The 16,050-nt window shown below is 43.8% G+C and overlaps 1 protein-coding gene across 1 annotated transcript in view; it reads right to left on the bottom strand.

Annotated features, from left to right (window-relative positions):
* PAPPA (pappalysin 1) overlaps positions 1-16,050 on the bottom strand; it is a 231,910-nt gene that overhangs the window by 139,873 nt on the left and 75,987 nt on the right. The window contains exon 7 of the mRNA XM_083485697.1: positions 6,417-6,924. Coding sequence (XP_083341823.1) covers positions 6,417-6,924 — 508 coding nt within the window. The remainder of the gene's footprint in view (positions 1-6,416; positions 6,925-16,050) is intronic.

The following is a 16,050-nucleotide window of genomic DNA, read 5'->3' as shown; positions in this document are numbered from 1 at the left end:
AGTTCCTGACCATGCTGACTTAAACTGATGAGAGCTGAAGTCCAAAAAATATTGGGTGGTGAAGCAGGTCCTCCATCCTTGATTTAGCATCTCTGGTTTTTTCCTTTAAAATAACAATATGTGTGTGGCTGTTGGGGGTGGGGGTTTCGGCATCAATGGGTGAATAGCCAATATGCGGGGGAATGGAATAATCTGCCAATTTTGTAATATCTTGGTTTCTCACTTTTCAATCTTAAATTCAGTTCTCTACATTTCCAAAGAAGCCTGTTCGTGCTTTTTGCTTAAGTCCAGAAAACTCATCAGCATTTTAGCATGAATGTCTCCTAATGTACACATTTTTGTATGCAATGTACACAATTTTGAAAGTGATCTTATGTTGCATTTTTGTAAGTGGCTATCTATTTCTATGCCCACATTATCCTAGTAGATGCATTTCTGTACACACCAGATGGTTGGAAAACTGCATTGCAAAACTGCAAATTTCAAAGGATGGTATTATTTCTAATTAGGTAGGTTTAAATGTTACTCATACTCAGAGTTAGACACATTAGCATTAATGTACATGAGAAACTTAGGTTTATTAACTTCAATTATTTTAACAGGCCAGGCTCAAGAATCTTGTGCTAATTCATAAAGCCCTAAGCAACTGGTGTCCAAAGTACCTTAAGGACTATCTGATCATTATCTGACACTGCAACTGAAATCCTCTGATGGGGCACTTCTGTTGGTTCCCCACATCCAAGACTTGGTCAGCCTTTACCAGGAGACAAGTCTTTATTGTGGCAGGCCCTGCCCTGTGGAACTCCCTGCCAGTAGAATTACTGCATTAGTCTCATCTCGTTTATTTTAGATGTCTTTTAAAAATTGTTCTGTTCCAACATGCCTTTGCAATGTGATTCTTTCTTATTCAATCAACCAGTCTTTATTGATGTTTCTATTTATGTTAATGTGTTACAGTATTGATGTTGTACTAATGTATTACTGTAGTATAGGATGTGATTCCTGCATTAAAAGACCAGATGACTCTTGCGGTCCCTTCTAATTATACAATTCTATGATTCTATGATGTTATTATATTGTACACAACCTTGTTATATGGTCACCCCCCCCAAAAAAAAAACCCCACACAACTCCACCATTTAAATATATAAATACTCTGAGAATAGCTTGGTTGGGTAAGGCCAGTAGCAGTTGTGGATTTCCAGGGAGGATTTTCTGTGTTCCCACTGGTCCTTTGAAGTGTATCAAAAACAAAACACTTCTGACAATCCCTGAATGAGGGAAGGGTGATTCTAGGACACATGAATTAGTGACCGCCCTCGTCTCTTTACTGTACAAATAGGTCTATTTTTCTGTTTTTGTCTTCTCCTCTCTCTCTCTCTTTCTCTCTGGGTGTGTGTGTGTTTAAAACAAAATGCCAAAAGGCTGTGAGAAGCTTGACTTGGATAACGTAGGGAATCCTTGTCTGAATCAGAAGTCTAAGCTCTGCGTGTGTTGGAGGTACAGGGTAGTAGTGCAGTATGCAGTAAACAAAGGAAAGACATCAAAACTCAGACGGCTATTCTGCTTTCCTGTTATTTCAGCTGCATTTTCACTTATTTGGCTAGAGAGGGAACAGGTGCAAAAGACACACAACAATCTCTCTGCCCCTTCAACCCAGACAAATGCACATCCCACCCCTCTTTTCACTATTAAGTTGATTTAAAAGGCAAGAGTGCCAAAGAACATTTGGATCCCACAAGAGGGGCAGCAAACTAACACCACCATGCCTGGATTTTACAGTCTCCTGTGAATGATGGACAGGAGGGCAAAACAGGCCACGTGCAGGCATGATCTCTGCGAAAAGCCACAGGGCTGTGGGGTTGGCCGGGATCTCAAGGGCCAGCTGTGCATTTCTATGAGGAGACCATGATGCTAGTTTCCTGCGACAGTGCCAGTTGTACACATCAAAAAGGGCAGTGGGCACATATGGGGTAAGGCAATCCCACAGGTCAATCGGTCCCAGATGAGTCTGGGAAGCCCATAAGCCCATTGATCGCTCATTATCATCTATGATTTTTCCTAGTTCCCTTTTGACACTGTCCCAGTTGGTGGTGCTTTGCAAATCTTGTGGCAGCAAATCCCAGCATTTAGCTGTGAGCTGTGTAGTGGTGCCTATTGGGACTGGTAGGGGCAGAAGGCAGGGAGACCAAACATTAGGAATACAAAGAAAGCTGGCTCAGTTTTGTATACCCTGGCTGGGACGGGCTCTCCAGGGTTTTATGCATGGGTCTATCCCAGACTTCCCTTGAGAAGCTAGGGATTGAGCCTGGTACTTTGCACATGCAAAGCAAGTGCTCCGTTTCTGAGCAAAGGGCTTTCAGCTAAGCCAGAGCCAATGAAAGCAAGGGCCAACTAAATTTAGTTTTGCTATTCTCTTTAAGAGGAATAATGAAGAGGAAGCCGGCAGCCAGTGCCACCCTCTGGACTGGCTGGAAAGAAAGAAGGCAGGCAGGTGAAGCGTAGCTGAGGGCAGACCAAGGTTTGCCAGGCAGTGCAGCATTTGCCCATTCACTGTGTCAAGAACCATGCACTGTGTGAAGACTGAACTACAGGTGACAGAGGGAGAAAGTAACACTAACAACATTTTAAGAAGGTTCTTGCCCCCCAGTTAGCAGGACTGGGAAATAGGGAAGGTCAGGGGTGGCCTGTCCATTAGGTGAGGTGAAGCCATTTGCTTCAGGAGGCAGATCCATGTGCCTCTCCCCCACCACTGCACTATTGCCGGCCCTCCCAGGACTTCACCCACATTGCCAACACAGCCCTGTTGCCCTTGCCCTTGCCACTGTCACAGTGGTAGCAGAGACGCAGCTGCAGGTGAGAGTACAGTTGCCTTGACAGGTCTGGAAGCAGCATAGGCCTGACAGCAGGGGCAAGGAGGGACTGGGGACCCGGATCTGCGGAGGTAGGCAGTGTTGGAGAGGGGCATTGGGGTGTTTTGTTTACAGTGCCAAAACATCTTGAGCCCGCCCTGCGGGTGGTGATTTACCAGGGTTAGAGATAAGAAAAGAAGGAACATCTGTTCTACCTTGGGAGGGACAGAGCTGCATGTAGAAAGTTAAATAAGGTGTCTCTTCTGAAAGGATGCTCCATAATATTTCCCTTGGGAGGGACTTTGTGTCTTGACTTAATCTCCACTGTTACCATCACATTTGCAACTGGCCTCAACCCCCCCACAACAACAACAACAACAACAACTCACAGCAACCAATGGACCAACACATTGCTCCAGACACAAATCAGGATCTGCAGGACTTGTTCTAGGTCAAGGCATGAATGGGATTGCCTGAATGAAGCAAGGGATGAAGGAACAAAGGGAGCAGTCTTACAGTGAGTCAGACCATTGGGTCCATGTAGCTCTGGTCTACGTTGACTGGCAGCAACTCTCCAAAGGGTTTCAAATAGGGAGACTCCAGGCCCTACCTGGATGCAAAGCAGATGCTCTACCTATGAATTACAGCCCTTTCTCTAAGAAGAAGCTGCCTTATACTGAATCAGACCCACTGGTCCATCTAACAAAGTATTGCTTTGACTGAGTAGCAGTGGCTCTTCTGGGTTTCAGATGGGAGAAAATAATCACAGTCCTACATGAGAGATGCTGAGGACTGAGGGACTCTCCACATAGAAATATGTTCTGCCAGTGAGCTCCAGCCCTTCTCCCAAAGAAATGAAGAGGGGGAAAGAGAGAAAAGTGGGTGGCAGAAAAAAGAAAGAAAGAATGGGGAGGCAGGTGGTGGCAAGGGAGAGGGCAAAGGGAGAGAAGGGATGGCAAAAAGAGTGTGGGGGTGGCAAGATAGAGGGGCAGAAAAGAGAGAAAATGGTGGCAGAGGGAGAAGAATGGGATGCCCTGCCCCCTTATGACTCTGTTCCCACCCACCACCCATAAGTGGCCCCCAAGAGATTTTCCCCAAGGGAACACGACCCCCAACAGGAAAAAAAGGTTCCCCAAGCTAGAACGGACAGTGCTAGATACGCTGGTTCTGGTGGCCCAGCCTTGTATAAGATATCTTCTTATGTTCCTAGGAAAAGAAGCAGCGCTAAGTTCTCCTCAAAGCTCTGTGTTTCATTTTGGGTGGGGCTGCATGCCATTAAATTTACTTTAATCCCCAGCCCCCAGCAGGTGGACCTGGCAGCCACATCTGCATGTTTGAGAGTCAGAATGTTCCTCTGGCTAGCAGGGCTTCGGGGGCGGGGGGGGGGAGGACAAGAAGACAGACTGACAGAGTCTGGAGATGGATGAGTGGGAAGGAATGCAATAGCAGGAGGCAGCTGTGGGGATGAGCTCTAGCAAATTGACCACATTCAGTGGAGATTGGAGATCATGCTTCCTTTTGCCCAAAGCAGGGGGTCATGTTATCTCAAGCCTCTGTGCACAGAGGTTTGACCCAGAGCCAAATGCAAGTCAGCAAGAGGCAGACTTGACTGTGGCCTCTCCAAGGGAGCTTTGCTCCAACCTTTCAGCGCTGGCTTGCAGCTGCAAACTACACAGCAAGGAGCCATGCCACTGGCTGAAGGGCACACAGCTGAAATTTGGTGTACTTCAGATCTTGGTTCAGTAACCCCTGATGGATTTAACATAAAAGGGGCTTTTTGAGGCATAGGGTACTTCCAGACTTTTGCAATTTATGGGTGGGATTCAATCACATACCAGCAAGTGCAGGTTGCTCAGTTGATTTGGCAGTCCTGCGCAACAACTCCACTCCCCTCACCCAAATTGTGTGTGTGTGTGTGTGTGTGTGTGTGTGTACTTTTGGCAATAAGGAAAGTGTCAGGAAAATGTACTTTAAAGGGGGTGGTGGGATGATTACTTAGAAAAAAGTCATATAATATATTAATATAGTATTAGAAAATAGCTACCAACTTAACTCTAGAGGCACTGTGGAATTAGAATATGGAATCTAGCCCTTATGCAGAAACCAATGAAGCATCCTACAATGCTCAGAATGCAAAGACCAAAGATGATTTTGAAACTGTATTACATGTGTTTATTCAGTACGCTGGAAAGGACAATGTTGTCCTCTCACCCATGGCTCACTCTGAGACAATCTGTTAAGACAGAGAGCAAAAGATACCCAGTTCAAAACTGCTTACAAACTCACTGTTTGACTGCAAATGCATGGAATGTTTCTTTTGGGGGGGGGGCTATGGAGATTGCTTGCCATATGTATTTTTAGAAACTGAGACACAAAAAAGTTTTTTTTTTTAAAAAAAAGACATATAATCTCCCCACAAAAAATCAGAATGAATGCTCAGTAAACAGTTTTCTAATGTCCCTTCAAAATTTGCACAAACAAATCAGGACAAATGCTCACCAAACAGGCCATCTGGAGAGTGGCCTGATGGACATGCTCTCCTGCCTCAGAAGAATTTATCCCAAAGCACAGAATCTGACACCGTACAAGCATACTCATTTCCTCCCCTAAAGGAAACTACTGGGGCAGGAGGAGGGGCTGTGAATTTGATTGGAGGAATAGCATTTGGAGAGGGAGGTTTAACCCTTCTCCCTGTTGACATTGTAGGAAATGTTTAGATGTTGGTATGTACTATCAGGGAAATTGTAGATAGGACAAGGAGAGATTTTAACTGTTCTGGTGCTTCTGCACCAATCAAATTTGGGTCTCTAACCCTATGGCATCATTAACGTCCAATATCCTCACTGAATCAGTCCTACTTCCCAGCTTAGATCAAACCATACTTGTTTATCGAAGATATGCCTACCCTGTCCTTCAAACAGGTCCTCAGAATGCCATTCTTCATTGCCTCTCTTGATGCAAGTCACATGGCATTCTTCAAGCAGAAAACTGGCTTGCAATTATTACCATGATATATTCCAGCGGTGGGAAAGCCACTTTTTTTTAGCCTGAGAGCCAAATTCCCTTTTGGCCAGTGGCAGACGGGGGACAAAGGCAAAAGTGGATGGAACAAAGAATGTAAATTCTACCTTTGCACAGAAGGCTAGTTCTTACACACACTCATTCCATTCAAATGGGGGGAATTCTGAGGGCCACATAGGGATGCCTGGTGGAGTACATTTCACTGCTTATAATAATATAACTCATATCTTGAAGTGTGGCTCCTTACATAGATAAACCAACATCATTTGTGCAGAGGAGGGAAGTGTCAGCAGGTTTGGGGGGAACAGAAGGTTTGCTGAAGTATGAAAAAATAACATTGTAAATGAAGGGGGTGGAATCCAAACAGCACAATGCGGACTGGGTGAGCACAAAAAGGTGGGAGGAGGAATTCATGGAGTATCCTAGAACAGGGCATGTCTCCATGGGTGGAACACTGAACAGGAGTGCTATAACATTTTGTTGCAAGCTTTGCGCCAACAGATAAAATCAAGAGCTGTTTGCCTTTGTGCTATCAGTACTTACGTGTCCATGAATTTCCGGCTGAGGTCTGAGATGATGAATGGAGAGCCCTTCTGAAAGGGAGGGTCCCGGGCTACTTTGTACCAGATAGGTCGGCAGTTGGCACACTGCTTGCTCTGTGGGACCGAGCTTATCATGGCGGCATCAATCTCCAGCTGTTCATCCAAAGTGTAGATTTGGATGCCACAAACTTCTTCATTCACCTTCTTGGAGTCCAGCCTGATGGTCATGGGGACATCACAGAAGAAGTTCTGAGGGCCAAGGGATATGTTCCGCCCACTGACCATTAAGAGTTTGATGTCATTCACCGCTTCGCTAAAATGCCAGTCATCAGAGACATAGGTCACCCATATGGTCAGAGACTCTGGGATTACCGGGTACTGAAACTCTAGCTCCAAGTAGCAGCCCTGGGGTTCAGGACAGGCAGGAGGGATGGTTTGCTTGATGACTGCTGAATTGGGGCTCCAAGTTCTAACACTGGCCTTGCACGGCTGTTCCACATCAGGGGGACCTTGAAAGCATAAAGAAAATGTAAAGTTGAAGGCAACACCTCAACACTGCACAGGTCTTATAAAACTGGAAACCTGAAATTTCAGTTTCCACAATGTAATTTATATGTTGTATAAAGAAGAATTTACATGGGACACTGATGGGCCACAAGCTTCTTTCCTTTGCCCATCAATTTCCTTGGACAACCTCGATTATTGTGTTATTGCATTGGAAGAAAAACCTCTCTATCCACTAGGGAAGGAGAAGCCAGTCAATTTCAGTTTTTCTCAAATTCTCATATTTCCAAACCTCAGTTCAGTTCTTCTCATTTCTGGATCAGTTTGCAATAAAAAGTCATTGTGAAAATTCATCAGCAGTTTAGTGTGAATTTCTCTTAATATATACTTTTCTGCATGCAGAATATAATTTATTATGTATGCTATTTTTGTTAATCTGTACATATTATTTATTATTATTATTAAATTTATTATCTGCCCTTCATCCTAAGATCCCAGGGCAGGTTACAAATTAAAACACAACGTTAGAACAGAATAACAGAAACAGTTTAAAACAATTTATAATTACAGAAATAAAGTGGGCCATAAAAATATGCACATCCAGTGTCAAAGGCTAGTTGCATTTCTTTTAGGAGGTTTTGTACAGAAACGCGAACTGAACTGAATTCCTCCTCTAACCCAATTCACTTTCATATCCGGTTTTCAGTAACACCGCTTGAGACCCTTCTTCATGTGCCCCCTCCATGAGGGGTCTGGAGGGTGGTAACACAAGAACAAGACTTTTCTGTGGTAGCTCCCTGTAGGTGGAATGCTCTCCCCAGGGCAGCTCCCCAGGTGCCTTTGTTACATATCTTTAGGCACATGGAAGAAATGTTCCTCTATATCCAGGCCTTTGTCTGATGAAACAATCACTGGTCTTCAGAAATGGCGGGGAGTTAATTGTAAACACTGTTTGACTGTAGAATTGCTTTGCAAAATTTGGAGAAGTGTGAGTTTCAAAGCGTGACTGTGGTGTTTCAGTAGTAGATAGGTAGCCGTGTTGGTCTGCCATAGTCAAAATAAAAAAAATCCTTCCAGTAGCACCTTAAAGACCAACTAAGTTAGTTCTTGGTATGAGCTTTCGTGTGCATGCACACATGTTATCTGAAGAAGTGTGCATGCACACGAAAGCTCATACCAAGAACTAACTTAGTTGGTCTTTAAGGTGCTACTGGAAGGAATTTTTTTATTTTGTGGTGTTTCAGTTCACATGCTGTTATGGGAAGAGAAAATTAGGGAGTAACAAAACAAAATTTCTCCCCCATCCCTCCTGTTCACTTTTTCCACGACCGTGCATGATTTTTCATAGATTACCCTGATGCGTCCCTCACCCTTCCATCATTTGTCTCCCCTGCCCTTCCAAACTAAAAAGACTGGAGTGCAATAAGAAAATGCAACAGAAGGTAGCAAAGGATTGGTAACAAGCAGATAAAAACAACATTAAACTGAAACAAGTGGAAAAAGGACAATGCAGCCAAATACAACAGTGGAAATGAAATGTTATCTTCTCGCATTTGCTTTTCTTTCTTTTTTTTGCAAAATATGAATGAGGTGAGGCAGTGAAGGTTTGGTCACAAAGAGATAGCATGCAACAGTGACTCGATTTATTTGGAGCAGGATCACTCTTCCTTATGAAAGCTCATGCCATGATAAACTAGTTAGACCTATTCCTCACTGAAAAGGTCTGTCTGTGTTTGGCGCTGTACCACATCTCCAGTTCCACAGATGGGGAATGTGTGGTCCTGTGGATGTTGTTAGACTCCAGCTCCCATCAGCTCTAGACTGTATGGCCAATAGTAGGGATGATGGGAGTTGCATCCCAACAACATCCAGAGGGCCACAGATCTGTCAAGTGTTCTGCCTCCCACTGTGGGAGCTCTGAGCTTCAACAGTCTTACAGTGCAATATACTATGCGGGTCCACTGGGAGCAGGCTCCTTTGAGCTCAATGGACTTAATCCCAAGTAAATTTGCACAGCAAAGGGACGCGGGTGGTGCTGTGGGTTAAACCACAGAGCCTAGGACTTGCTGATCAGAAGGTCGGCGGTTCGAATCCCCGTGACAGGGTGAGCTCCTGTTGCTTGGTCCCTGCTCCTGCCAACCTAGCAGTTCAAAAGCATGTCAAAGTGCAAGTAGATAAATAGGTACCGTTCTGGCAGGAAGGTAAACGGCATTTCCATGAGCTGCTCTGGTTCGCCAGAAGTGGCTTAGTCATGCTGGCACATAACTGGAGTCACAGTGTATATTAAACTTGCAAAACATATTGGGTGGTATTCAACTCAGTTTTATTCAGAATAGACCCACTAAAATGGATGATGCTAACTTAATCACATTAATTAATTTCAATGGGAATAAAGCTTAGCTGAATACCACCCACTGAACCTCAAGAAAAGATCATTCAGCAGGTGAAATGAAACCTTAAACTTTTTATTAGAAAGGCAAACCATCCATGAAAGGAAAGGACCATGCTGTACTTCCTCTCTATCACTTCATTTACTTTGCCAGAAAAAAGAGGTGTCTATCAATTGCCCTTGTGCTCCAGCAGGTGACTTCATCACTCCTGCTTTTAAAAAGGTTTCATGTAGATGTTAAACAACATGGGGGATAGGATTGAGCCCTGCAGAACCCCACATTGAAGGTTCCATGGGACTGAAAAGCATTCCCCAAGCCACACCTTCTGGAAACAACCATCCAAGTAGGACTGTAATCACCACAAAGCGGTGCCACCCACCCCTAGTCCAGACAGTCACTCCAGAAGGATACCATGGTCAATGGTATTGAAAGCTGTTGAGAGGTCGAGAAGAAATAACAGGGACATGTTTCCCTTGTCTCTCTCTCTCTCAATAAGAGGTCATCATACAGGGTGACCAAAGCAGTTTCTGTGCTAAAACCGGACCTAAACCCTGATTGAAATGGATCCAGAAAATCAGTTTCTTCCAAAAACTAGTTTGCTAGAAATGTTGTCCAGAGTTAGTTGTTTTTTGAAATCAACAGCATACAATATCTGTGTGAAACCTTTATTCACAGCCAAGAAGTGGGAGGAACAAAACATGGACTATTGAGATGCAAAGGATATTCTTGGCCAAATTAAGGTAACATTGCATACCCTACAAGAAAGCAGTTCAAAATCTCTCTTAAAATACTATTACTGTTATTAATACTACTAACAGCAGCAGCAAGGCCCTTTGAAATGTAAGAATCTTCCTATCAGACAGCCCATTGGTCTATCTAGCTCAGTACAGTCTACACTGACTGGCAGCAGCTCTACAGGATTTCAGACCAAGAGTTTTCCCCAGCTCTACCTGGAGATGCCAGGGATTGAACCCTACAGCAGGAAATTGGGGGGAGATGTGCCCCTTTCCCCACACAGAAAACATCACTGCATGTGTGTCCTCTGCTGTGTGGGTCAGGGTTGCCCACTCCATTTTAAAAAACCCTCATAACTGAGCAAGCATTGTTGGGAAGAAAGCTATGCTTAGATCTACTAAATCGATAAAATTTGCATTGCAAAAGCAAAAGTGGGTTTGGGCAGAGCAGGCGGAAGAAAGCTGCCTGTGTTGATATGTAAGGGAAATCAATAAGGTTTGCTTTGTGAATCAGAAGAGAGTTGATGAGGGAAGAAGGCACCTGCAAAATCATTTGTAGCTCAGAACAGGGGAGACTGGGCTTCTGAAGCCAAATCAAGAGCAGCAGTCCAGAAGGATATAATGGTCCACTGTATGAAAAACTGCTGAGAAGTCCGGGCACTCCCCTAGCCTAAGCTGTCACGCAAGTCATCTTTCAGGGCTACCAAGTCTGTTTCTGTCCCAAGAATACATCCTGAAACTAATCTGGAATGGATCCAGTCCAGGACCACCTGAAGCTAAAAAGCCTACACCCACTCTAGCACCTCCCAAAAGATATATTTGAAACCATGTGGTAGTTGCTCATTACTCTGGGATTCTAATTTGGATTATTCAAAAGTGGTTTCACCAGCACATCTTTCTGACAAGTGAAGACCACATCTTCCCTCAAGGAGGCATCAACAACCTCTGAGGTCCTGATACCCAGCTCAGCTTTTGCTGATTTCACTATCCAAGATGCACAAGGATCTAATGTACAAATGGAAGGACACATGGCTCCCAGTGGACTGACCATATTCCCAGCCAACGCCAACGAAAAGAAAACCATTACAGGGCTTCCTGTTTCCAGTGTGCCAGGAATGGAGTCTCTCTCTCCAGGAATGGGAGAGAGACAGATGGAGATAATCAGATAATGATGGGGGAATTTCACTATCTGCATTCCTCTTTGGTTGGAAGAGGAACCAGGCTCTCATCCTCAGTTTGCCTGGTGGTCTGGCACTCGCTTCCCCATGGAACGCGAGGGCAGGCAAAGGCATTGAGACCACGGAGCACTCCAGGTGCCGTGACCCCCTCCCGATCCCGTTCCTGGAAGCACAGGTTATCTTGTGAATTGGACTTAACTGGAGTAAACTAGAGGCACGTGCCAGAGACGTTGAGATAAGAAACTGCAAAAACAACCCAGCTACAAAGATGTAAACGTTTTGGATTGAGAGCAGATTTCATTCAGTGAAAGAAGAGTTTGGATTTGATATCCCGCCTTTCACTCCCTTTAAGGAGTCTCAAAGCGGCTAACATTCTCCTTTCCCTTCCTCCCCCACAACAAATACTCTGTGAGGTGAGTGGGGCTGAGAGATTTCAGAGAAGTGTGACTGGCCCAAGGTCACCCAGCAGCTGCAAGTGGAGGAGCGGAGGCGCGAACCCGGTTCCCCAGATTATGAGACTACCGCTCTTAACCACTACACCACACTGGCTCTCTGAATCTTCCTATCAGACAGCCCATTGGCTGTGAAAGAGACAATGGGGGGGGGGGGAGCCCACGGTTTGCTTACTTAAGGTTTTTCTCTATATTTATGATAAGGCAACAACAACACCCCCGCCCCCGCCCTCTGAATGCAAGTTTTATTAACAAATATCTGCACAAGTGAAGAAATTGGAAAATAATATGGAATTTAACAAAATTGGAACTGCACGTGTGACAGAAAGGAACTGAGAGGGAAGGAGGAAAGAAATGCTATGCTTTGAAAATATAGAGTAAAATCTTCCCTAACCTTCATTATCCACAAAGGAATATGTTTGAGATAAGGGTAAATGGCCATAAATCAGCAGCAGAGAGGAAAGAAGTCTACCAGCTGCGAGAATAGAAGTTCTTGGATTAACTATCTGCAGTCCGGATTCAGACCTTTCTTCCTCGGCTGGAAAAATGGCAAAGACAGCTTCCTTACTGGAAGCCGAATCAATGGATGAAGCGATGCAATGACTTTTGGAAACTGTGAGATAACAACTTCTCCTGAGAGATGATGGGAATCATCAAGCCTGGTAGATGAAGGGAACGCAGTGGATGTAGCCTACCTTGATTTCAGCAAGGCATTCGACAAGGGGCCCCATGATCTTCTTGTAAAGAAGCTGGTAAAATGCGGTCTTGACTATGCTACCACTCAGTGGATTTGTAACTGGCTGACTGACCGAACCCAAAGGGTGCTCATCAATGGTTCCTCTTCATCCTGGAGAAGAGTGACTAGTGGGGTGCCACAGGGTTCTGTCTTGGGCCCGGTCTTATTCAACATCTTTATCAACGACTTGGATGATGGACTCAAGGGCATCCTGATCAAATTTGCAGATGACACCAAACTGGGAGGGGTAGATAACACCCAATAGGACAGGATCACACTTCAAAACGACCTTGACAGATTAGAGAACTGGGCCAAAACAAACAAGATGAACTTTAACAGGGAGAAGTGTAAAGTATTGCACTTGGGCAAAAAAAATGAGAGGCACAAATGCAAGATGGGTAACACCTGGCTTGAGAGCAGTACATGTGAAAAGGATCTAGGAGTCTTGGTTGACCACAAACTTGACATGAGCCAACAGTGTGACGCGGCAGCTAAAAAAGCCAATGCAATTCTGGGCTGCATTAATAGGAGTATAGCATCTAGATCAAGGGAAGTAATAGTGCCACTGTATTCTGCTCTGGTCAGACTTCACCTGGAGTACTGTGTCCAGTTCTGGGCACCACAATTCAAGAAGGACACTGACAAACTGGAACGTGTCCAGAGGAGGGCAACCAAAATGGTCAAAGGCCTGGAAACGATGCCTTATGAGGAACGGCTAAGGGAGCTGGGCATGTTTAGCCTGGAGAAGAGGAGGTTAAGGGGTGATATGATAGCCATGTTCAAATATATAAAAGGATGCCATATAGAGGAGGGAGAAAGGTTGTTTTCTGCTGCTCCAGAGAAGCGGACACAGAGCAATGGATCCAAACTACAAGAAAGAAGATTCCACCTAAACATTAGGAAGAACTTCCTGACAGTAAGAGCTGTTCGACAGTGGAATTTGCTGCCAAAGAGTGTGGTGGAGTCTCCTTCTTTGCAGGTCTTTAAGCAGAGGCTTGACAACCATATGTCAGGAGTGCTCTGATGGTGTTTCCTGCTTGGCAGGGGGTTGGACTCGATGGCCCTTGTGGTCTATTCCAACTCTATGATTCTATGATTCCAACAGTTGCAGGAATAAAGGATATAACACCATATATGGATGGGAAAACATCATGGAAAAAATTGTCACACGCAGGAAAGAATAAGGATTACAGCTAAAGTTCCTCACTTGAAACTTTATATATTACCTATTATAACAACACAAATTGAAATCACAAAAATCTGGAATGGAATGAAAATTATTAAAATTTTGGAACGCAGAAAAAATATAGAAGAATGAACTCATCAACTCTAGCATGCGAGGGGGGCAGTTTAATTAAATTGTATAATTTGACATTAATAATTGTATTAATTGGATAAAATTGATATTATTATAATGAGGCTGTTATTGGAACGATCAATAATTTTTTCCAAAAAAAGAAATCCATTGCAACAATGTAGGGAGGGGGGCAATTTTGATTCTGTTTGCATTTTACTTTTAAAAAACCTACTAATTCACCCTTTCCAAAATCTTACATGAACTGAAAAGCAGGCAGTCTTCATAGCTCCCTGAATTATGTGATGTGGTTCCCATACAAAGTAATAGGAATAAAAATGAGTGCATAAGGGGAAAGTTTACCTAAAACTGCACATATTTGTGAAAATAACATAAAATAATATGGTTGGTTTTATGTTATTTTCTTTTTAAATTTATTTATTATCTATGCATTTTCCAGTTGTCATGTTTACACATCATATTTCACCATCCAACATAATTTCTATACTGACTTCCCAACCTAACCTTCCGTGGCGTTCTTGGTATTCCTAGCTAAGCTGCATATCAGTTTTTTATTCCACCCTACTGTTTCCCTTGTTGCCCCTCCTTGTTTTTAGCAATTTGTCATAAGATCACCCCTACTTTTAGATTGATTTCAGTATTCCCCAAAAGGGTCCTATTCACCCTTCATCTTTTTTTCATCTTTTATTTTGGCTGTTAAGTTGGAAAGTTCAGCAAATTCTAACAATTTATACAGCCATTAGTCTTTCAATGGAATTGGGTTTTTTCCATCCAACTTCTAGCATAAACTACTCTGGCCACCACTGTTGCATAGAGAAAGATGATGTGTGCCTTTGTGGAGATCTCATTGCTAATGGTTGCTAGTAAGAGGGCTTCGGGGGGTTTTGGAAATGTAATTTTAAGGATTTTTTTGAGTTAATTGTAGACCATCTCCCAGTACTCTTGGGTGTACTTACAGTGCCACCACATATGAATGAAGGATTCCTCAGCCTCTACACATTTCGGACAGAGTTTAGAGCTTCTTTCATACATTTAAACCAATTTGGAGGGTTTCATGTACCACCTTTAGGGCATTTTTTACTATATTTTCTTTTATCAAGTTGCAAGCTGAAAAGTTCATTGTTTTATCCCAGAATTTTTCCCAGGCTGAGATCTTGATATTGTGGTCCATATCTGTCAGGGAACTGACATCGGAGCAGAGGGGAGAGGTGAGGCTCCCGGATTCTGCAGGAGAGGGAACGAGTAAGGGAAGAGAGAGAACGTCATCTGGGGAAGGAAGTCCAGGTGACACCAAGAAGAAGGGAGAGGCAGAGAGCATATTGGAGGTGAGGCTCCGAGACTCTTCCAGTGAAGTCAGTGAGGAGGGTGGAGGACCACCACTCAGCACGCCCACTCTGCGCAGAAGGCTTCCACGCAGAGAGGCGAGGAGAAGGTTGTCCGTTAAGGAATTCTTATGCTGGAGGAAATTTAGAAGATGCCCACTCATGGATTCTGCTAGCGACTGAGCAGCAGCGTCAAAGGCTGCTCAGTCAGGGAAAGACACAACCACCCCTTAAGCAGTTTGGAACAGCTGGAGGTTTACACACAAGCAACCCCAATTCCCTTGACAGCATCTATGGCCCAATGCATCATTGCAGCCTTAACCATTTTGTCTTTTGTTTCCTATTCCAGAAAGATTTTATAGTTTAGATATTAATTTTGGATTAAATTCTGAACTCCCTTCCAGAACGCCATTTTCTTTGCCCTTCCTAAAGACCTTATTTAGTTGAAAGTATTGGAACCAGTCTGAGACCCAATTTTGTACTTCTTCTCTTCTCTTTAATCCTAAACTGCCCTCCCTCTGCTCAAGGAGGTCCTTATATGTGCCCCAGATCTTGTTCATGTTTGGTTTTTTATTGCCACTGCTCAATGGGAGATATCCACCAATGTGCTCTTTGTTTCCCCCCAGACACTGTAGAAGCTTTTTCTGATCACATGATTGTGAAATCCCTTGTGGGCCTTGACTTTGTCGTACTATAGGTAGGCTTGCCATCCGTAGTTCAGATCAAATCCTTCTAGATCCAGGATGCTTATGTTTTTCAGCTCCACCCAATCTTTCATCCAACAAAGACATGGTACATTTTCAGGTCTAGGAGCCCAAATCCCCCTGTTCTTTGCATCAATTAATATTTTATATTTAATCCTGTCATCCCGTTCTCTCTCTCTCATCCCCCCACCATATGAAATTAGTAATATAATTTTCCCATTGTTTAAAATAGCTGGTGCCTTTAATCACTGGTAGAGCTTGGAACGAAAAGATCATTTTCGGTAAGATATTAATTTTGGC

The sequence above is a fragment of the Podarcis liolepis genome, assembly GCF_965112155.1.
Source record: "Podarcis liolepis genome assembly, chromosome: Z".
NCBI lineage: Eukaryota > Metazoa > Chordata > Lepidosauria > Squamata > Lacertidae > Podarcis > Podarcis liolepis.
Note: the sequence above shows the minus strand (reverse complement) of the source record. Positions and strands in the feature narration are given on the sequence as shown.